General features: G+C 45.0%; 1 protein-coding gene across 1 annotated transcript in view; it reads left to right on the top strand.

The window, feature by feature from the left end:
• The window catches only part of GRIK4 (glutamate ionotropic receptor kainate type subunit 4), a 314,460-nt gene extending 293,879 nt beyond the window's left edge, over positions 1-20,581 (top strand). Inside the window, exons 17-20 of the mRNA XM_088458742.1 lie at positions 7,641-7,866; positions 13,623-13,751; positions 17,054-17,172; positions 19,274-20,581. Of these exons, the coding sequence (XP_088314868.1) occupies positions 7,641-7,866; positions 13,623-13,751; positions 17,054-17,172; positions 19,274-19,636 (837 nt within the window). The 3' untranslated portion in view covers positions 19,637-20,581. The remainder of the gene's footprint in view (positions 1-7,640; positions 7,867-13,622; positions 13,752-17,053; positions 17,173-19,273) is intronic.
• The last annotated feature ends 4,025 nt before the right edge of the window (positions 20,582-24,606 follow it).

The following is a 24,606-nucleotide window of genomic DNA, read 5'->3' as shown; positions in this document are numbered from 1 at the left end:
AGGTCTGGGCAGTTTCCTGGCCATGGACCCAAAATTTCGATGTTTTGTTCCCCAAGCCACTTAGTCAAGGTGCTCCATCATGTTGGAAAAGGCATTGTTCGTCACCAAACTGTTCTTGGATGGTTGGGAGAAGTTGCTCTTGGAGGATGTTTTGGTACAATTCTTTATTCATGGCTGTTTTCTTGTGAGTGAGCCCACTCCCTTGGCTGAAAAGCAACCCCACACATGAATGATGCTTTACTGTTGGCATGACACAGGACTGATGGTAGCACTCACCTTTCCTTCTCCAGACAAGCATTTTTCCAGATGCCCCAAACAATCTAAAAGGGGATTCATCAGAGAAAATAACTGTACCCCAGTCCTCAGCAGTCCAATCCCTGTACCTTTTGCAGAATATCAGTCTGTCCCTGATGTTTTTCCTGGATAGAAGTGGCTTATTTGCTGCCCTTCTTGACACCAGGCCATCCTCCAAAAGTCTTCACCTCACTGTGCATGAAGATGCACTCACACCTGCCTGCTGCCATTCCTGAGCAAGCTCTGCACTGGAGGTTCCCCGATCCCGCAGCTGAATCAACTTTAGGAGATGGTCCTGGCGCTTGCTGGACGTTCTTGGGCTCCCTGAAGCCTTCTTCTTGAAGTTCTTGATGATCCGATGAATGGTTGATTTAGGTGCAATCTTACTAGCAGCCGGTGAAGCTCTTTCTGTGCAAAACAATGATGACTGCATGTGTTTCCTTGAAGGTAACCATGGTTAACAGAGGAAGAACAATGATTTCAAGCTCCACCCTCCTTTTAAAGCTTCCAGTCTGTTATTCTAACTCAATCAGCATGACAGAGTGATCTCAAGCCTTGTCCTCGGCAACACTCTCACCTGTGTTAACGAGAGAATCAATGACATGATGTCAGCTTGTCCTTTTGTGGCAGGGCTGAAAAGCAGTGGAAATGTTGTTTTTGGGAGTAAGGGCCTGATTCATACCCGCTCGAAAGCGCACAGCGCTCGCAAGCGGGTCGATGTTTTCCCCTTGCGCATGCGCCACCTCCGGCGTGCGCATGTGCGAGCCCCAGTGAGCGACTGAAGTTCAGTCGCTCCGGGGCTCGCTGCAAGACGGGGCGGCTGTCGATGGTGAGTGACAGCTCGCCCCGTTTTGTATGCGGGGAGGGGGGGTGGTTAGGCAAACGCAGGTATTCCCTTAGGAACACCTGGCGTTTGTGGGCGGCCCTACTGACATCACTCGTGATGTCAGTAGTGGACTTTCTGCTCTATTAGAGCAGGGAGTCCACTCGGGCTTGCGAGAGCTGAGACCCTACCACAGGGTCTCCTCGCAAGCCCAATGGTCACGATAATCGCGACCATCTCCAGCCCGCTTGTACAAGCTGTGGGTGGGCACCCATAGCTTAGCGAGCGGGCAGGAGAAAAATAAAAAAAAAAAATCCCCGTCCTGATTCAGAGCGAGCGCCCACAAACAGCGAGTGGTTCTGAATCAGGCCCTAAGTTCATTGTCATGGCAAAGAGGGACTTTGCAATTCTTCTGATCACTCTTCATGACATTTTGGAGTATTTGCAAATTGCCATCATAAAACTGAAGCAGCAGACTTTGGGAAAACCAATACTTGTGTCAATCTCAAAACCTTTGGCCATGGCTGTAGGTATTTGTTCAGAATGATGACAATTAGAATGCTGTTGTCTACATTCTGAATGCCTATATTTTGTACCACACCCCCAGTGTAGACTGTTAGTAACTGAATCAGAGACATCTAGATAATCCTGGGGCACTGTGCCAACACCTGGTAGTATAATAGCTTACTATAAAATAATACAAAGTTACACCTCTGATAGATGCATACCTGCCTACTCTCCCAGAACAGCCGAGAGGCTCCTGAATACCATGTTGCGCTCCCGGCCGCCCGGAAAAGAAGCCAACTCTCCTGGTGCCGACTGCTACATCGGCTGTGGCTGCCGACTTCCCAAGTGAAGTGGGCAGTACAGGTGGCTGATGACATGATTTGTGATGAATCACATCATCTTGACCCCGGCCAACGCTTTACAGCACCAGTAACTCAGGCCTGTGTGTAGTCTCTATCACGGGGCCCCCTCCTCTCAGTCCAGTGGCCAGCAGCGCACTGACTTCAGTGCCGCACTGATAGACTCTGGGAACTAGAGTGTGCCCAGAGTCTATAGCGCATGCGCAGGTCACCGGGAAAATGGCTGCGGCAGCCACCAGGCGTTTTTACATCGCTGACACCGATGTGGGACTCCGGAGAGGTAAGTATAATATGGGTGCAAGGTGTGCGGTGCGGGCCCCCCTAGACCCAGGGGCCCGTGTGCATCACACACCCTGCACCCATTAAAAATATGCCCCAGTTGCTCATATCAACTTAATTGTAATTCACAGGTGCTTGTAAGGGGAGGGGTTTACTCTGAAACGCAAGGTAAAAACATAATAAAAAGGTTTCCCTCCAGCACACCGCCAAATAACAGCAGAAAAACTTCAACACTACTAGGGGGGCAACCCTAAGGTCAGCGGGTATGGATAGAGATGGTAAAGATGATATATCACATTGTATGCAAGTAAGAGCTGGTTCAGCAAGACACAGTCTCACTGCTCAAATGCTGTATCTATTTCATTTACAAACACCTGAAAGAATCCCATTTGCAGCCCTGTTCTGGATTTAGGAAATGTACTGCTCTTGACACTTTAAAGTATCCATCCTACAATGTCAATAGATAATTAATTTAACTGCTACATAAATCCTGTTAAATGATATGTAGTGTATACACAGATCAAAATAAATTGACACAGCTTGTGCCACTGTGCCAGTATATATATGGTCTATACTGTTGTTATGTGTAATTAGTCTTCTCCCTGCATAAACACTATTGGCAATGCCTGTCTGTGCTCCGTGTAATGGCAGAAGGTGTACAGGGAGTATATTACAATGATCTCCTGCCAGTGCTCAGCTTACTCTGCATCTGACTCTATGGGCCGTATTCAATCAGGTGCGAAAAGTCAGTTTCTGCGGAAAAGTTTTGCCGATTACGTCATTTCGCCAGCCGAAAACGTATCCCCGTATTCAATTCCAAAGGCTTTTCGCCAGTGCGTTGGAATAGGCGAAAAGATTTGCCTATGAAAGCTGTTGAAAAAAGTGCAGAGTTGGGGTTTTGGGGGGCAAACTTGCGGGAACCACCCAGCACCCTTGGGACGGCGCCCCAAAGGTAAACTAAAAAAAACTTTAAAAAAATACTTAAGAACACCCATAAAAATGACTTTGAAAAAGGGGGCGAAAAAGTACAAAGTTGGGGGACAAACTAAAAAACTAGTGAAATAGACTCCAGGGAGGTCCCCAAGTATTCCCCAGCTGTTTTTAAGTTTGCAGGTGCTGGCGGCAGGTGGAGTTTTAAGGTTTTTTAAAACTTCACTTTAGCAACTTCAAAATACGCTAGCACCCATTTTCATGTACCCCAAATTTGCTGGGACTACTTATTTTCTGCAATAAAACCCTGCAAAATGCTATTCTTCACCACTTCTGCAAAGACACTAATTTGCAGCTATTGAGATGATTTAAATACCCCAAATACCTTCAGCAGGGCTATTCGGGGGTATGTATAGTGATCCCCAATGTCAGTGCATCTTTTGGGGGTTGTCAGGCTGATTTCCCCAAATCTGACAGGACTTTTCGCTGGTTTAGAATTCGCCGGGTTCCGTCTTTGCTGATTTCTAATTGAATACGGGGATAAGCGCGGACGAGCGCAATACTTTTCGCATGGAAAACCAGCGATGTCGACGAATAGTCCGGCATGCGAAAAGTACGGGATCAGTACACTAACAAGGGGGCTGATTCGGAGGTGTCTTTATGTGAATGCCAGTTTTCATTTTGTTGTTTGATTATAGAATATTTGGCAATACTTGGAAACTAGGTATTGGAATTAATTAGATTGGTAAAACAAAATGACCTGAGAATAATAACCAAAAAAATGTTTGGAACTCTACTGAGGTTTTGGCCAAGCCTCTTGGTAATGCATTGTTTCTAGAATGATGGAAACAAAGAGGTGCTATCCCTAAGTAATATTATATGTTATGTATTTCAAAGTATTTTTTATTAAAATGAAACTGAATAGTGAATGTGTTTTAGACTATAAAAACTAATTTTAAGCTTTTCTGTGGCCTGATGTCGTGTATCTGTGGCCTGACTTCTGACGTGTGTATCTGTGTCCTGACATGTGTATCTGTGTCCTGACGTGTGTATCTGTGTCCTGACGTGTGTATCTGTGGCCTGACGTGTGTATCTGTGGCCTGACATGTGTATGTGTGTCCTGACATGTGTATCTGTGTCCTGACGTGTGTATCTGTGTCCTGACATGTGTATCTGTGGCCTGACGTGTGTATCTGTGGCCTGACATGTGTATGTGTGTCCTGACATGTGTATCTGTGCCCTGACGTGTGTATCTGTGTCCTGACGGTTGTATGGGTATCCTGACATGTGTATCCTGACGTTTGTATCTGTGTCCTTACGTGTGTATCTATGTCCTGATGTGTGTATGTGTCCTGACGTGTATATCTGTGTCCTGATGTCTGTATCTGTGTCCTGACGTGTGTATCTATGTCCTGACGTGTGTATCTGTGTCCTGACATGTGTATGTGTGGCCTGATGTTTTTATCTGTGTCCTTACATGTGTATCTATGTCCTGATGTGTGTATTTGTGTCCTGACATGTGTATCTGTGTCCTGACATGTGTATGTGTGTTCATACATATCTATGTGTGTCTGGATGTGTGTATTTGTGTCCTGATGGGCCTCCTGGTCTGTGTATAATTGTATCCTGACTTATATGTGTATCCTGACATTTGTATAAGTGCGTCTTGACATGTGTATGTGTCCCGACATGTGCCTCAATGTGTGTATGTGTCCTGGCATGTGTATCTGTGTCCCAATGTGTGTCCCAATGTGTGTATGTATGTCCTGCCGTGTGCATCTGTGTTCTGACTTGTGTATGTGTCCTGTCCTGATGTGTGTATGTGTGTCCTGTCCTGATGTGTGTATGTGTGTCCTGTCCTGATGTGTGTATGTGTATCTGTGTTCTGACTTGTGTATGTGTGTCCTGCCGTGTGTATCTGTGTTCTGACTTGTGTATGTGTGTCCTGTCCTGATGTGTGTATGTGTATCTGTGTTCTGACTTGTGTATGTGTGTCCTGTCCTGATGTGTGTATTTGTGTCCTGTCCTGATGTGTGTATGTGTGTCCTGTCCTGATGTGTGTATGTGTGTCCTGTCCTGATGTGTGTATGTGTGTCCTGTCCTGATGTGTGTCCTGTCCTGATGTGTGTATGTGTGTCCTGTCCTGATGTGTGCATGTGTGTCCTGTCCTGATGTGTGTATGTGTGTCCTGTCCTGATGTGTGTATGTGTGTCCTGTCCTGATGTGTGCATGTGTGTCCTGTCCTGATGTGTGTATGTGTGTCCTGTCCTGATTTGTGTATGTGTGTCCTGTCCTGATGAGTGTCCTGTCCTGATGTGTGTATGTGTGTCCTGTCCTGATGTGTGCATGTGTGTCCTGTCCTGATGTGTGTATGTGTGTCCTGTCCTGATGTGTGTATGTGTGTCCTGTCCTGATGTGTGCATGTGTGTCCTGATGTGTGCATGTGTGTCCTCTCCTGATGTGTGTATGTGTGTCCTGTCCTGATGTGTGCATGTGTGTCCTGTCCTGATGTGTGCATGTGTGTCCTGTCCTGATGTGTGTATGTGTGTCCTGTCCTGATGTGTGTATGTGTGTCCTGTCCTGATGTGTGCATGTGTGTCCTGTCCTGATGTGTGCATGTGTGTCCTGTCCTGATGTGTGTATGTGTGTCCTGTCCTGATGTGTGTATGTGTGTCCTGTCCAGATGTGTGTATGTGTGTCCTGTCCTGATGTGTGCATGTGTGTCCTGTCCTGATGTGTGTATGTGTGTCCTGTCCTGATGTGTGCATGTGTGTCCTGCCGTGTGCATCTGTGTTCTGACTTGTGTATGTGTCCTGTCCTGATGTGTGTATGTGTGTCCTGCCGTGTGTATCTGTGTTCTGACTTGTGTATGTGTGTCCTGTCCTGATGTGTGCATGTGTGTCCTGTCCTGATGTGTGTATGTGTGTCCTGTCCAGATGTGTGTATGTGTGTCCTGTCCTGATGTGTGCATGTGTGTCCTGTCCTGATGTGTGTATGTGTGTCCTGTCCTGATGTGTGCATGTGTGTCCTGCCGTGTGCATCTGTGTTCTGACTTGTGTATGTGTCCTGTCCTGATGTGTGTATGTGTGTCCTGCCGTGTGTATCTGTGTTCTGACTTGTGTATGTGTGTCCTGTCCTGATGTGTGCATGTGTGTCCTGTCCTGATGTGTGCATGTGTGTCCTGTCCTGATGTGTGTATGTGTGTCCTGTCCTGATGTGTGCATGTGTGTCCTGTCCTGATGTGTGCATGTGTGTCCTGTCCTGATGTGTGTATGTGTGTCCTGTCCTGATGTGTGTATGTGTGTCCTGTCCTGATGTGTGTATGTGTGTCCTGTCCTGATGTGTATATGTGTGTCCTGTCCTGATCTGTGTATGTGTGTCCTGTCCTGATGTGTGTATGTGTGTCCTGTCCTGATGTGTGCATGTATGTCCTGTCCTGATGTGTGTATGTGTGTCCTGTCCTGATGTGTGTATGTGTGTCCTGTCCTGATGTGTGCATGTGTGTCCTGTCCTGATGTGTGTATGTGTGTCCTGTCCTGATGTGTGTATGTGTGTCCTGTCCTGATGTGTGCATGTGTGTCCTGTCCTGATGTGTGCATGTGTGTCCTGTCCTGATGTGTGTATGTGTGTCCTGTCCTGATGTGTGTATGTGTGTCCTGTCCTGATGTGTATATGTGTGTCCTGTCCTGATGTGTGTATGTGTGTCCTGTCCTGATGTGTGTATGTGTGTCCTGTCCTGATGTGTGCATGTATGTCCTGTCCTGATGTGTGCATGTGTGTCCGGACATGTGTGTCTGTGTCCTGATGTGCCTCCTGGTATGTGCATAATCGTATCCTGACTTGTATGTGTGTCTTGACATCTGCATATGTGCGTCTTGACGTGTGAATGTGTCCTGACGTGTATAAGTGTGCCTTAATGTGTGTATGTGTCTTGACATGTGTATGAGTGTACCCTGACATATGTATTTGTCCTGCGTGTATAACTGTACAGTTTTTAGATCTTTATACTTGGAAGCACATGCAGTCAGCTCAGCATAATCCCCTATATATATATATATGATCAGTCTATAGAATGTCTATTACATTTAGGTGTGCACCTTATTACATAAGCATCACTATTTCTAACCAATAATAACACTTGTTGGCATAAACTTTATTTTTATTATAAGTAGCGCTATATATTACTGATATGATCACTATCTTCCCAACTTACGATTCCCCCAAACCATACACAAGCGAAAGAATATTTCTATGAGAATCAAATTGGTGACTTTTTTTGCCCTTAGGATTAGAAAGATCACATTAGTAAGAAAACAGGGATTGTAATCAACTTCTGCAAAATATCTGTAATAGTCTTAAAGCTACATTGCCTAGAGTAGGTCTCTATAAGGCAGCAGGTGAGACATAAGCATGGATGACCCCAGCTGTGTGCTGTCTTTCATTATTAGAACTCCCGCTACCAGACCTACCAGCGGATGTGGAATTACATGCACTCCAAACAACCCAGCGTGTTTGTCAAGAGCACAGAGGAAGGAATAGCCAGAGTGCTGAACTCAAACTACGCCTTTCTGCTGGAGTCCACCATGAACGAGTACTACCGGCAACGCAACTGCAATCTCACGCAGGTTGGAGGTCTGCTGGACACAAAGGGCTATGGCATCGGCATGCCTATAGGTAAGTGCTACATGTCTAACTTATGCTGTTTTGATTTGACACAATATATGTGGGGCACAGACTTAATGATCTCCAAGGCAACAACGTACTGTATGGTTTTATGGTGAACAATACGATTGTCTGAAATAATAAATATTTCAATTAGGTTTTACTCAAGCTATACGGTTTAGATTGTTTAATAGCTGGGAAAGATGTCATCAGAAGAGTATAGGCAGAAGATCAATCTATTTCTACAAAGCTTCTGGATGAAAGGCAGACAGTAAACAGTTTAACAAGCAATTAATAGCTCCATAGGTACAAAAGGTCGACATGGGTTTCGGATAACAGGTACAAAAGGTTGACATGGGAATGTCGACAAATGTTTTTTTTGTTGGTTTGGGTTAGGCACTAGGAGGGACCGTTAGGGTTAGGCACCAGGAGGGACCGTTAGGGTTAGGTACCAGGAGGGACCGTTAGGGGTAGACACCAGGAGGGACCGTTAGGGTTAGGCACCAGGAGGGACCGTCAGGGTTAGGCACCAGGAGGGACCGTCAGGGTTAGGCACCAGGAGGGACCGTTAGGGTTCGGCACCAGGAGGGACCGTTAGGGTTAGGCACCAGGAGGGACCGTTAGGGTTAGGCACCAGGAGGGACCGTTAGGGTTAGGCACTTGGAGGGACCATTAGGGTTAGGCATCAGGAGGGACCGTTAGGGTTAGGCATCGGGAAGGACCGTTAGGGTTAGGCACCAGGAAGGACCGTTAGGGTTAGGCACCAGAAAGGACCGTTAGGGTTAGGCACCAGGAGGGACCATTAGGGTTCGGCACCAGGAGGGACCGTTAGGGTTAGGCACTTGGAGGGACTGTTAGGGTTAGGCACCAGGAAGGACCGTTAGGGTTAGGCACCAGGAAGGACCGTTAGGGTTAGGCACTTACCAGAGGGTTGGTTAGTGTGAGGTCCACTCAGTTTTACTGGGTTCTTTAAACTAATATTGTTGATTTGATGTAGGACATAAGTGCGGCACCATAGCACAGGCAGCAGAATTAGAATCTCCTTAGGGATCTTGGAATGTGTCATTGATGAGCGTGCTATTTACCATCCAAGGAACTGGATAGAATGGAATTAGAGAAGCCCTTTTAAAAAGCTTAGGTCAGAGCATTTCAGCACTGGTCTTCTTGTCCTGTTTCTTACAGGATACTCATGCAATTGGAATCTCTTACTCCAGTGAGTAGAGAGGAGTAGGTATATGTTAAAGGAAAATTATATATGTCCACCTCCTGGGCAGGAGCAGCAGGGGAAAAGTTTTTTTGGGTCACATCGGACAATGGATGTGCACACATTCTGTATGTGCACGCATGACCTCCCGTAAACCCAGCACTTTAATGCATCAGCTTGATTAAGAAAACCTTGAGACCTCCGTTTCTTCACCCAGCAAAAAGGGCCATGCTGTACTCCCCCATTCCCGCCCCAACACACACCCCCAAACTCATTGTCTGAAATCATGTACAAGGTGAGAGGGCTCTGACTCATAGGTCAGGTGACACTCCTCTGGAATAAGCTTAAGTGCAGAAATATACAGTGTCTTGCAAAAGTATTCACCCCCCTTTGCATTTTTCATGTTTTGTTGCCTCACAACCTGGAAATAAAATTGATTGTTTGAAGGTTTGCATCATTTAATTCACAGAACATGCCAACAACTGTGACATTGTGTTTTTTTTCATATTGTGAATCAAACAACATGTAGGACAACATAACAGAAAACTTCAGCGTGCATAACTATTCACCCCCCTAAAGTCAGTACTTTGTCCAGCCACCTTTTGCGGCAATTACAGTTGCAAGTCGCTTTGGATAAGTCTCTATGAGCTTGGAACATCTAGCCCCTGGGATTTTTGCCCATTCCTCAAGGCAAAACTGCTCCAGCTCCTTCATGTTGAATGGTTTCTGCTTGTGAACGGCAATCTTCAAGTCTGACCACAGATTCTCAAATGGATTGAAATCTGGGCTTTGACTAGGCCATTCCAACACATTTAAATGTTTCCCCTTAAACCACTCGAGTGTTGCTTTAGCAGTATGCTTCGGGTCATTGTCCTGCTGGAAGGTGAACCTCCGTCCCAGTCTCAAATCACAGGCAAACTGAAACAGGTTTTGCGCAAGAATATCCCTGTATTTAGCACCATCCATCTTTCCCGAGACTCGAATCAGTTTCCCAGTCCCTGCTGCTGAAAAACATCCCCACAGCATGATGCTGCCACCACCATGTTTCCCTGTGTGGATGGTTCTTGGGGTGATGGGATGTGATGGGTTTGCGCCAGACATAGCGTTTTCCTTGGTGGACGAAAAGTAAAATTCAGAGCACCTTCCTCCATACATTTGGGGAGTAGCCCACATGCCTTTTGGCAAACTCAAATCGTATCTTCTTATTTTTATCACTAAGTAATGGCTTTTTTCTGGCCACTCTTCCATAAAGCCCAGCTCTATGGAGTGTACGGCTTATTGTGGTCACATGCACAGATACACCAGTCTCTGCTGTGGAACTCTGCAGCTCCTTCAGGGTTACCTGTGGTCTCTGTGCTGCCTCTCTGATTAATGCCCTCCTTGCCCGGTCTGTGAGTATTGGTGGGCGGCCTTCTCTTGGCAGGTTTGTTGTGGTACCATGTTCTTTCCATTTGATGATGGATTTGATGGTGCTCCGGGGGATCATCAAAGATTGGGATATTTCTTTATAACCCAACCCAGAATTGTACTTCTCAACAACTTTGTCCCTGACTTGTTTGGAGAGCTCCTTGGTCTTCATGGTGTGATGCCTCCTTGCTTAGTGATGTTGCAGCCTCTTGGGCCTTTCAGAAAAGGTGTGATTATATACTGACAGATCATGTGACACTTAGATTTCACACAGGTGGACTTCATTTCACTAATTATGTGACTTCTGAAGGTATTTGGTTGCACCAAAACTTTTGAGGGGCTTCATAGCAAAGGTGGGGATTACATATGTACATGCCAATTTTCAGAATTTTATTTATAAAGATTCTTTTTTATATATATTTTTCTCATTTCACTTCACAAAATCAGACTATTATGTGCAGATCCATCACATAAACTTCAGCTAAAAATAAATAAATTACAGGTTGTAATGTAACAAAAAAGGTAAAAAGCCAAAGGTGGGTGAATACTTTTGCAAAGCACTGTAAATGTGTTTCAGCAGAGAATGGGTCTTTCAGTAGCTGAAATACTAGTTTCCCACTTGCAAAAAATGTGCTTGCGTTATTATAGGACACACTCAGCCTTTGTTAAACAGGTAAAAAACATGCTGTTTAAAAACAAATATCTGGGATTACAGCTTTAATTAGCACCTTCCAGTCGTCTCTGAACACTTAATTGTGGATTCTAACAAGCATGAATTCAATCAAGAAGCATTCTATTTATGTAAGTGGATGCGCAGAACAGTGGCTCTGCTTGTTTAGATTCCATGTCTACCAGGATTGCAGGTACTTAGGTCTGCTGTAGTGTTTGCTGTATGAGGACTGCATACGCTTACGATAAGCTGCGTGTCTGTGCTATAATTAAATGTTAATATTTATTAAGATAATTATTAACAGACCTAACTCAAAAAAATGAGAGACAATAATGCAATACTAATTACTATGGTTTATCGACTATAATAGGCTTGAGCTGAAAGTGTGCTAAATACTGTAACATAAATCCTACTTTATGATCTGTAAAAAAAATGCAGAGTGCAGAATATACTTATGTGCAAATATGTGTAATTGATCACTTTGTGCTTACATTGGTGCATGCAACAGTCTGCTTTCCTGATGTGTAGCCTGCCATCAGGGGCAGCGCTAGCTCGGAGTATGCCCTCCTCAGAAAGCCATCCCCATTGTGAGCCCTCAGCACCTCTGCTTCTTACCCTATCAGGAGGGAGCACTATCTTCTGCTCCTCACAGTGGGATAGTGTCTGACGTATGGGTGTGACAATCATAGCCCAGCACCACACGGCCATCACATCTCAGGCACGGAGGAGCCGCAGCTGCCAGCTTGCATACAGGGGCGTATCTATAATGGGTGCAGGGTGTGCGGGGAACACGGGCCCCGCACTGCACACCTTGCACCCATAATATTACTTAACCTCTCCGGGGTCCCACGTCGGCGTGGGGGTCCGACGCTGTAAAACAACTGGAAAATGGCCGCGGCGGCCATTTTCCCGTCGTTTGCTCATGTGCAGTACAGGGAAAATGGCCGCCACAGCCATTTTCCAGGTGATCTGTGCATACACTATAGACTCTGGGCATACTCTATTGCCCAGAGTCTAACTCCGGCGCTGGCCTCGCACAGCTCAGTGCGCTGCCAGCCGCCGGGCGGAGAGAAGGGGTTCCATGTCGGAGACTGCACACGGGCCCCCTCCTCTCTAGGGGGTCAATAGATTTAGGTCGACAGAGTTGAAAGGTCAGCATGATAAAAAAAAAGTAAACACAGAAATGGTCCACGCTATTTTTTATTTGTTATTTTAACCATAACCCCCCCTGGTGCCTAACCCTAACAACCCCTTCCACAGCCTAACCCGCTGTCAAGTGCCTAACCATAATCCTCCGCCAAATGCCTAACCCTCATCTTAACCCTAAAAATTATGAAAAATCATAAAAAACCATGTGTCGACAAGGGATTAGTAGTAGGCAACAATCCAGCTGATTTGCAGAGGGCAGCATTAGTTTCAGCTTGTAAATGGCCACAGTTGGCCGAAACGTGTTGCTGCCCTTTGAGCTATGGCTCACCGCGCTCTGCGTAATCGCAGTGCGATCGCAGTGTAGCCTTCGCGCCCGCACACTGTGATGCATGATCATGCACAGTACGTTGCGTACGCTGTTGCAGTTGCGATCCATAATGAAGCAGGCCCTGTGATCACTGCACCTAGAAACTGCCACTGGGCTTAGCGCTGCTATATGCCGACTCCCCTACCCGCTGGGTCTCTCTACAAGTGGCCCGCCTAAGTAGAAGAGTGCAGAGTCTGCAGACAGATCTATGACCAGGTCGGCAGATCCGGAGGTCCATTAGAGGAATCGGTGTCCCGGCAGGTAGAACATATACTGTATACATACACAGCTAATGAGGTATTGATCGACGGGCTCCTAGAAGCTGCTTGATGCTCACTTGCAATCTGCTGATTGGAAGCAGCCGGCTGTCAGCACTAGGAGGCACCGTGGGAGAAGTACTGTTTCTCAGTGCAAGTTGACCTAAAAGCTGCCCATTAATCACAGCCACTCATCTAAATATTATACCTGTGAGAGACGTGGGCTACACGGCTTCAGGTTATATGAACTGTGCTACTAAGTAACTTTCACAGTGTGTGTCATTGCACTACAAATGGATACATTGATACTCACCGCTGCTACAATGTTACAAAATGTTACAGTCACAAAAAAGGGTGCAGCCGGGGAGAGTAGGGCAGCCTACCGGTTGCCACCCACTTCCTGAGAGAAGTGAGCGGTCCAGTGGCTTGGAGGGCGCAATTCATGTTGATTTGCCTCATCGTGGACCATCCCCTGCTTATCAGTGCCGTGAATCGTGGCTTTGTGCAGCCAAGGCAGGGCCACAGCGATGCAATGAAGGTACCACATCCAGGGAGGGGGGAGCCATATTATAAGCAAGTATGGCATGATCTCACTATAAAAGAAAAAACGTGGTGCAACTACCTTTTTACACGTCCATAGTCCATACATGACTGCTGTAACATTTGTCACCTATAAGTGGTGGAGTCTAATCTAACCAAATATCTTTGCCGCAGGCTCCGTTTTCCGAGATGAATTTGATTTGGCAATCCTGCAGCTGCAAGAGAACAACTGTCTGGAGGACCTAAAGCGAAAATGGTGGGATGGAGGTAAATGTCCAAAAGAAGAAGACCACAGAGCAAAAGGTAAATATTTGCTTCTCAAATTCAATTGTACTATGTGTATCATATATATATGAGAAAATGTAAACTGGCTTGGTAAAACCAGATAGGCACTTAGTCAGTGACTGACAGTGAGACGTTTTATTTAAATGTCTGCTGGCCTGGTCCTTTCACACCTGATATGATCTGTTTGTGATGCCCTATAACCTATTCAGGTGCATGGACCTCTCCAAGACACCCCACAATTCATAGAGACCTAGGGGAAAATGTAATGTGCAACCACTTGTCAAAAACACTGGTTTCCAGCGATGTTTGCCTCAATATATAGAGCACTGGGTGGTTTTGCCTTTTAGAAAGATTGGCACTTTTAATGCCGTGACAAAAATTGATAGAAATCTGCCATTTGGCTAATCACTGTTTATTATATTTCCCCTGGGTGTCTGTGCAGAGTGTCCGCTCACATGAGGTACAGTACTGCAGCCAATCCTACTTTTTATACAGCCATAGATAATCTATATTGTGGGAATAATTGTTTGTCATTGTATAGCATGAGGGCATATACTCATTGTCTGTGCATGAGGGTATATACACATTGGACCTTATTCAGACCCGCTCGCAAGCGTTGAGCGCTCGCAAGCGGGTCAATGTTTAGGTCCTGTGCACGTGCAGCGGCCGCACTGCGCGTGTGCAAGCCCCGGAGCGAGAGAGAAATTCTCTCGCTTCGGGGCTCGCTACCAACGGGGCGGCTGTCAATGTTGATCGACAGCTCGCCCCGTTTAGTAGGCGGGGAGGTTTCACAAACGGAAGTGTTCCTTATGGAACCATGCCATTTTGTGGGTGGCCGCGCTGACATCAGCAGTGATATCAGTAGGGACCTTCTGAGGAAGCTCCCTGAGGCTTGCGGTTGCAGAGACCCAACCTTAAGGTCTCGTCACAAGCCCCGATGGTTGAGATGGTCTTGACCATATCGACCATCAACCTGGTCGGTCGCTATAGCTTAGCTAGCGACCAGGAGGTCGCACTTCAAAACACAAGCGGCCGCCCACATTCAGAGCGACCGCTCAAATTTTGCAAGCGCCTCTGAATGAGGGCCATTGTCTGTGCATGAGGGCATATACTCATTGTCTGTGCATGAGGGCATATACTCATCTGTGCATGAGGGCATATACCCATTGTCTGTGGCACTGTTATTAGGTCTCTTCAGTTTCTGCCAGCACCACACAAATAAAATCCTCCGTATCATGGGGAGTACCCTGAAGGCTGCCAACCTGCTTATTAGCTAAAATATTGTGGTATTATATATAAAACTCCCCAGAGGTCCCTCAATAGTCTGTGTGTGTCTCTTCAGCAGTAAATCTGGAGTACTTTGCTCCAAAGCTGCGGGCTAAGAAAAAAAGTGTATTCTCACTTGTATGCTGTATTGTGCGCATTTTGCAATGTGTCCAGCACCTACATGTGCACCTGCTTTGCCGCCAGTCATCATCCTCAGTGCGTACTTCCACCAGCCTATACTAGGTGCAAAATATGCCCCACCAAACAGACGTATTTCCCGTACTTCCAGCTCTGCGTACCCTGCAGTTGTGTTGACATTCGCCCTCGCTGAACTTTGCCTACGTGAGCTCATCCCAATGCACACAAAATACTCCTCATTAGGCATAAGAGTAGATGTGATCAGAATATATTTGACTCTGCATCAGCCGTACTTGCGTACATCCTTTTCCTGAGCATGCATATTGTGAATGTACACAAGTTATGCTTCGCAAACAGGTCTGCATTGGCCCCACCAGTCCATCAGCCCCCACTGCATCAGACCCCACTAGTCCAATAGCCCCCACTCCATTAGCCCCCACTGCATCAGACCCCACCATCCATCAGCCCCAACCAGTCCATTAGACCCCACTGCATCAGCCCCCTCCAGTCCATTAGCCCCCACTACATCAGACCCCACCAGTATTTTAGCCCCCATTGCATCAGACCCCACCAGTCCATTAACCCCCACTGTATCAGACCCCACCAGTCCATCAGCCCCCACTGCATCAGACCCCACCAATATTTTAGCCCCCACTGCATCAGACCCCACCAGTCCATTAGCCCTCACTGCATCAGACCCCACCAGTCCTTCAGCCCCCACCAGTCCATTAGCCCCCACTGCATCAGACCCCACCAGTCCATTAGCCTCCCCACTAACTCATCAGCCCCTACTGTATCACTCCCACCAGTCCATCAGCCCCGACTGTATCACCCCCACCAGTCCATCAGCCCCGACTGTATCACCCCCACCAGTCCATCAGCCCCCACTGTATCACCCCCACCAGTCCATCAGTACCCACTGCATCAGACCCCACCAGTGCATTAGCCCCCACTGCATTAGACCCCACCAGTATTTTAGCCCCCACTGCATCAGACCCCACCAGTCCATTAGCCCCCACTGCATCAGACCCCACCAGTCCATTAGCCTCCCCACTAACACATCAGCCCCTACTGTATCACCCCCACCAGTCCATCAGCCCCCACTGTATCACCCCCACCAGTCCATCAGCCCCCACTGTATCACCCCCACCAGTCCATCAGGCCCCACTGTATCACCCCACCAGTCCATCAGCCCCGACTGTATCACCCCCACCAGTCCATCAGCCCCTACTGTATCACCCCCACCAGTCCATCAGTACCCACTGGATCACCCACACCAGTTCATCAGTACCCACTGGATCACCCACACCAGTCCATCAGTCCCCACTGGATCACCCACACCAGTCCATCAGTACCCACTGGATCACCCACACCAGTCCATCAGCCCCCACTGACCCCACCAGTACAACACACATGCACAAACACACAAGTTTCTCTGAAATATATGGAACACCACCAGGCAGGGGCAATACTGTTTCTTCTCTGGATTACATTTTTCTAGATTCTGACATTTTTACTATGTAATATTGTTTGACTGGCTTATAGTAATTTCACCTCTATATATACTGCCATATATTGTCTTCCATGTATTTCTTTAATCAGTTTAATGTCATGTGTTTGTGTAGAGGCGCAGGCGTATGTCATGAATGATAAGATCTGTGGGCTGTATGACTAAATGGGATGGCTGTATTCTAAATTCTCTGACCACTGAGTGACCAAGTCAGCTGACTGTAAATTCCTCCTTACCTGAAGCAGGGGTGGATTAGGCGAGGAGGCGGCCAGTGCGTGGGCCTCCCCTCTCTCCACGATGCAGATGTGAGCCAGAATCTCCTGCGTATGTGTTGGGTCTCCGGGAACATGGTTAAGAAAGGTAAAATGCAATGTTAATATTATCTATTTTTCTCTCATTTCCTGAGGTTTGGGAATGGAAAACATCGGCGGTATCTTTGTTGTGCTAATCTGTGGCTTAATAGTGGCTATGTTCATGGCCATGCTGGAGTTCCTGTGGACTTTGCGGAATGCGGAGGAATCTGAGGTAATTCTGGCCATATGCAGTTTCTGTGTGAGGAACCACATACAAATGCAGTGAATGAAAGATATGAAGGGAGGAGAGATTTTATTTTTGATTAATGAGGTACTACACAACTCTAAATATAAAACATGACTGTGTGGGTAAATAAGCGAGATATATAAGAGCTTCAAAAACCCTTACCCATAAATCATAATGAAATGAATGAAAAAGTTAATTATTGCTACATTTTGGTGATTTTCTCATATACACAGACATGGGGCCTGATTCAGAGCCGGACGCTATTTGCGGACGCTCGTTCATAAAAAGGGGGCTGGCTATTTAAATTAAGCGCTCGCTCTTTGCGGTCTGTTGACGCCTCTATGTCTGAACGAGCGAACAAAACATGCGCTCACTATTTAGGAAAAAACGCCCCCTGGCCGCTCGCATCCTACGTCATCTCCGCTATTTATTAGATTAATCGAGTATATTGAAAGGCGTATGAACTGCTCGCAGTGCTTGTGGTTGGATTTTCCTGCCGCAATCATGCGAGCAGTTCAGGCTAAAATACAACCAAGTGACGTGGTCAGTGACGCTGCTTTGTTAATTATGCACTCCCATTAAACGCCCGTTTTGACCGTTTGGCACGCCTGCGTTCGTAACTCCACTCCCCGTTTTCAAGCACCTTCCCCTGTTACCACCCACAAAAGCCTCATTTTGTCACTCAAATTAGCAGGCATTCGCTATTTTGCGAGCACACGATTTTCGACCGCACTGACTGGTTCGCGCATGCGTACTAAAACCCATACGCATGCGCAGATGTGCGAACATCGCTCGGAGTGAACGAGCGGCCGCTTACAAGCGGCTCTGAATAAGACACATGGTCACTCTCACTTCCTATAGTTAGTATCAGGAGCATTGCTGAATTATTTCATGTGACAGGAAACTCCATGGGCAGTGTGGGGAAAAAGGGTGATTTTCAATTAATATTATTTTTTTTATTTTACTTACCATGCGACAGTTATATTGTGCAGCACTGTACAGAGAATACGTAGTCGTGTTTATTATTATGTTTTAGGCATGAGGCTCCAAATTGCGGAAAAACTTGTATATAAAGTGTTCAGGAAAGAAAGCTTGTTAAAAATAAATTATATATTTTATTATTTTGTGTGAAATCTATATGTATGTATGGTTTTTTTTTATGCTGTTTATGTTTTTGTAAGTAAATTACATTTTTTTCTGTTATTAGCCCCTGGGAGTAAAAGGAGCTTTGCTATACTTATATTGACATTGTATTTTCTTTCTTTTCAATTAAACCCATTTTATGAGTGTATGTTCAAAAATATATTGTGTAGTGTTTATGCATAATCATATCAGCCAATAAAAATTGTTATTTCAAAAATAAATTATATATAATTACATACACAAAGTAATAGCTGTCTTACAATATATTACAATTCAGTGTACTTAGATAATAACTGAGATTGTCAGTACCAAATTCCAGGACAGAATGTGTGTGGAAGCTGGAAGTCGTCACGCATTTCACCAACTTCAGCAAAACGCGTTTCAGAACTTAGACTTTACTCCACTTTGGTGTTTCTGGGCACCTCTTATATATAGTGCACTGAATTGTTTTTGTATATTGTAGGACAATCATCAGTTTATATTTATAGTAAAATACAGTATATTTAACTGGTTTTCTTTCCCATACTTTATTGTCCAAGCTCTATATCTCAGTTCATCTAGTGTGTACTTGGGCATGGTCTCTAAAGCCACTGCTTAGTATTCATTCTAGCACCCTGCACCTGTCACAACCCCTTGCAGTTCCTCTTTCCTGTCTGGGGTGTCACTTTCTCCTCTGGTGCTTCTAGCACACTCTGGTCTGTATCCCAGCAGTTTGTTACATCAGCTGAGTCTGCTAGAAGCACAAGAAAAGAAAGCGACACCCCAGGGAGGAAAGAGGAACAGCACAGGTTGTGACAGTTGCAGGGTGCTAGAATGAACACTAATTGCTAAAATGGAAAGTGTTAACGAGGGCTGCTAATTATACCTCAGTTCAGGCAACAATCTATTGTGACTTCAGCTTAACCTACTCAATATTCAGTCATTTTCCGTGATTATATTCTAGGTTTCTGTATGCAAAGAAATGGTCACAGAGTTAAGCAACATTATTCTCTGCAAGGACAGTTTATTGCCACGCCGGAAGCGGGGTGGAATCATACGTGCAAGATCTATCATTCAGGATGATAAGAGAGGACGTAATACCAGCATTCTAAGCAATGGTAAACTGTGTGGGGGTAATGGCCCTGACCCATTGGCACAGAGACTGGCACAAGAAGCAGCTCTGGTAGCAAGAGAGTGTACACATATCCGGGTATGTCCGGAGTGTCGCCGCTTCCAGGGTCTCAGAGTACGCCCACCTGTGGGGTCTCCAGCACAAAGTGAGGAGAGTTTGTGGGAGAAGACTACAAACAGCAGTGAGCCAGAGTGACAGAGTCACGGACTAAGCAAGACCTCCAGTACTGTTTATTTTATTTTTTTGGTTTTTTAGAGAACATTAACTTTTTACCGTTAGAATAAAATTCTATTAGTGGAATATCCACTGTATAAAAAGAAAATCTCCCACAATGGATTTGTGTGTTTTGAGCTGGAATTAAAAAAAAAAAATCCTGATACCATAAAATTAATGGTTTTTTATCAAATCTAGTATTGGATTCTGTTTAATGTACCGTTTTTCTTGGATCTTGAGGGTTCAATGTCTTCCTTTATACAAGTCACATACGCTTAGCGGTTTCTCTGATTTGAATACCCACCATGCCTGTAGCGATAAAGAGGAACATTTTGTCTGAAATGATAATTCAGCCCTGGTGAGAATAAGGTTGTCCTCTATTTATGAACAGGAAACAGTTTTGATGTGTTAATCAATTGAGAATCTTTGACCATGGCTTTTTGTGTGTCTTTGAAGGTAGTGTTATGCCAGTATTCATCTTTCGTAGAGAAAGTCGAGCCCCCACACCTCCTGGCCACCCCAGGAGAAAAAAACAAATTGTTGTCACGAGATATAAATACTCATTCAGTCATGTAAATAAATATAGAGCTTTGTCGTTATGTAACGAGAAAAAGGATTACATTTACTAAACAATGGTTTGTGAAAAAGACACAATTTTGGGGGGAATTTGCTGCAAAATAACATTCACACGTGCCAGTATGACAAAAACAGCAGTTTTTTTAGGGAATTGTACTACAGGACAACTGTAGTGAAATTGTTTTGGAGAAATCAAAGGAAATAGTTCGACTTTCATAAATTAAAGTTTAGTAAATGTAGCCCTTAGTGTAAAAGTCTATCTTTTCCAGGAGTCCATAAAAAAGCTGTGTATGAAAGAACCTTAGGGATATTTTTGATGAAAAAAATACAATTCTATGCAATTTCTGTAAAATAAAGTTAACCATTCTTAATATATTTGTGTTGTTTTTGTACTATGCATTTATACACTGCCCCGAATGATAATGGTGGGAAGACTAAAGACACAGATAAAATTAGTTTATTTTTAACAACATAAACATACCTTCCAACTGTCCCGATTTAGGGCCATATTCAATTAGCGGCGATATTATCGCACCCGCGATATCGCCGATTTTTTGGCAATATTATCGCATCATGTAAAATATTATTTTTCATGTAAAAATGGAGAAAACTTTTCTCCATTTTAAACAAAGGGGGAAAATGTGCAAAATCCCTATTTTTGTGTGAAAATGGACAGCCCCCTTAATTATACTTTAGCAAAAAAAAAAAATTCCTAAATTGCGTTCTTTGGTGAAAAGAAGCTGAAATTTCGGTCAAAATTTATTTATTTTTCGTAAAAAATGCATTTAATGTGTTGGGGCTGGTATTTCAGAGGGAAATAAAGATGCGCCAAGTGTTTTAAACACCGCACGTGGCTGGCGCAGGCGTTTTTTTTAGCAGTTTTAAAAAACCACCTGCGCCAGCCACGTGCGATGTTTAAAACACTTGGCGCATCCTTATGGCCCTCCGAAATACCAGACCCAATACGTTAAACGCATTTTTTCACGAAAAGAAAAATAAATTTGACCGAAATTTCAGCGGCCGTTTTTCGCCAAAGCACACAACTTACGATTTATTTTCCCGCTAAAGTATCATTAGTGAGGCTGTCTAAAGGGTTCTGTATGAAATCCCCACATTTTTACACAAAAATAGGGATTTTGCCATTTTATTTCATTTGCCCTAGGCTGGAGAAAAGTTTTCTCCAGTTCTTGGGCGTAAAACGGCCATTTTTTGCCGTCGTTGGCGAAATTGGCTGCAAATCGGCTGATCGCGGCTGATTCTCAAACGACGGCCTCTAATTGAATACGGCCCTTAGGTGGGATAGCAGCAATCTGTCCTACCAGCAGCAGCAATGAGCAGGTACACCTGCCACTGGACTCGTCCTATCATGACAAGGCCGCACCCTTATCCCAAATTTTTACATAAATAAATATTATTCATGGATGTCGATGAGCAGAGCTGTTGATTATTGGGAATACATTTAATTGAAATCTATCCTGGTTCCATGTTGTAACATAGCAAAAAGTAAAAAAGCATAAGGGGGTGGATCAGACTTGCCTGACTAGTTTCGGAAAGGCTGGGAGGCTCCTCAATCTTGGGTGGTGATCCCAGCTGCCAAGATGAGTATTCAAGTCTCCCCGGGGCTTCTCACATCTGCCCAGAGCCACTCGGGTAGGTGGCCAATAACTCTATTCGTGCTGAAATGTGTCATTGTAGCCCCACTCCCCAATTTGCAATTCTATGTCTGCATTGTGTAGCCCCATCCTACTATGCCACGCCACATCCCCTACTATGCCAACCTGAGTGCCACCATCCATGAGATCTTTGTAGCATTAGGATAAACTAGGGTTTGGCAATTTACCAGTGCAAATTACAAATTATAGTATGGTTCTTTGTTATTACTGCAGTTTAACTGAACTAAATACTCAGTCACAATTTTTATTTTTACAGTGCAACAATTATCTCATACTGCACAACGCCATGATGCTAGTTTAGAAAGGAGTATCAGGAGAAAGAAGGGAGTTTCACCGGGACATGTACTAAAAATCTTTTGGAGGATGAAAACCCAAACCGCTAGTGGTGTGGCGGCTTCAAAACTCCTATATACCATGCAGTTTAGCCCAAACTGCTTTGTAAAATCAGATGTAAAATACCCAATTTTACCCTAGATTATGTAGGGTTAAATAGGGAAATAAATTTTAAAAAATGCTTCAACTTTTGTAACAGGTATTTCTACTCAGCATTGGGTTCTCTAGGGGCCTAAATAGAGATGTGTGGCCCAATGCTAAGTAGCCCTCCTGGTAATCCGGGCCCGCAGGTACAAGGGTATATTTGTCAAGTTATTTGTGGGACTACAATTGCCAGTATGCACTGATTCACCAGGCATGCTTGCACTTTTAGTGCCACGAGTACAGGCAATACAAGTGTTGGCTCCCTTAGTAGTATTATTAAAACTAATCGTTTCCTATTTGTTTAATAAAAGTAAAAATGTGCCCCCCTTGGAAAAAAAAAGCACAGAATTGTGCCCCTTAAGTAAGAAAAGCACAGAACTGTGCCCCTTAATTAACAAAGCACAAAACTGTGCCCCTTAATTAACAAAAGCAGAGAACTGTGCCCCCTTAGTAACAAAACCAGAGAACTGTACCTCCTTAATAATAAAAGCACAGAATTGTGCCCCCTTAGTAAGAAAAGCACTGAACTGTGCCCCCTTTTCTAATGAAAGTACAGAACTGTGTCCCGTTAGTAACAAAAGCACAGAACTGTACCTCCTTAATAATAAAAGCACAGAATTGTGCCCCCTTAGTAAGAAAAGCACTGAACTGTGCCCCCTTTTCTAATTAAAGTACAGAACTGTGTCCCGTTAGTAACAAAAGCACAGAACTGTACCTCCTTAATAATAAAAGCACAGAATTGTGCCCCCTTAGTAAGAAAAGCACTGAACTGTGCCCCCTTTTCTAATTAAAGTACAGAACTGTGGCCCTGATTCAGAGCCGGACGCTCTGACAGAGCGCTCGCTATGAATCAGGGCCATACCTCCTCCTTTTTGGAGCGGCCTCCTGGTCGCTCGCATAGCTGTGGGTGACCACCCACAGCTATAGCGAGCGGCCAAAATGATGGTCGCGATGGTCAAGACCATCACGACCATCGGGCTTGCGACGAGACCCTGCGGTAGGGTCTCGCTGCCGCAAGCCCTGGAGTGCTTTTGGCTCTATCATAGCCAAAAGCACTCCCACTGACATCACTAGTGATGTCAGTGGGGCCGGCCCCAGACAGTAGGCGTTCCCATGGGGACACCTCCGTCTGGGCAGCCACGCCCCCGGTACGCCCACCAAAGGGGGCGTACTGTCAATCACCATCGACAGCACGCCCCCTTTGGTGCAAGACCCATAACGACGGCTTGGCCGTCGTTATTCGGGTCCGTGCATGCGCACGAAGGAGCCGCCTCCGGCGCACTTGGGCAACATCGACCTGCTTGCAAGCGCTCGCGAGCGGGTCTGAATTAGGCCCAGTGTCCCCTTAGTAAGAAAAGCACAGAACTGTGCCACCTTTTCTAATAAAAGTAAAGAACTGTGTCCCCTTAGTAACAAAAGCACAGAAATGTGTCCCCTTAGTAATAAAAGCAGAGAACTGTGTCCCCTTAGTAATAAAAGCACAGAACTTTGCCCCCTTAGTAATAAAAGCATAAAACTTTGCTCCCTTAGTAATAACAAAATTACAGAACTTTGCCCCCTTAGCAATGAAATCACAGAACTATGTTCACTTAAACAAAAGCAGAGAACTTTGTCCCCTTAGTAATAAAAGCACAGAACTTTGTCCCCTTAGTAATAAAAGCACAGAACTTTGCCCCCTCTTAGTAACAAAAGCACAGAACTGTGACCACTTAGTAATAAAAACACCTTACTGTGCCCCCTTAGTAATAGAAATACAGAATTGTGGCCTCTTTGTCTGTTTGTACGGGCTAACATCGAGAACCACTGGACAGATTTTGATGCAGTTTTCACTATTCTGTTGAGCATGTGTCGAGGAAGGTTTAGGTCTATGAAACATTATATGACAAAAGGGAGCTGAGCGGTGATGATTTTAGCGAAGCAAGTCAATGAAAAAAATGGATGTCTGAGCGCTTTCTTGGCTTACGCTGCCTAAATCGTTAGAGATATATCACAACGATGGCCCTTATTTTATATCATGTAGAGATTGATATGTATTATCAGGTTTCTCCAGAAAAATTGATGTACAGTAAGCCCTGTTTACTGATACAAAATTTCAGTTTTTCCCTTTTATTGCCGTTCCTATTTCATTTATGTAAAAAATGATTCTTTAAATTCAACAACAGCAAAAAAGGGGGGAGATGAGATGTCCTGGGTTTGTGCACTAAACTAATATTCTCTTAAAACATA

The sequence above is a fragment of the Taudactylus pleione genome, unplaced genomic scaffold (genome assembly GCF_031769625.1).
Source record: "Taudactylus pleione unplaced genomic scaffold, aTauple2 ptg000848l, whole genome shotgun sequence".
NCBI classification, from domain to species: Eukaryota; Metazoa; Chordata; class Amphibia; order Anura; family Myobatrachidae; genus Taudactylus; species Taudactylus pleione.
The sequence above is the reverse complement of the archived record's forward strand: the minus strand, read 5'-3'. Positions and strand labels throughout refer to the sequence as shown.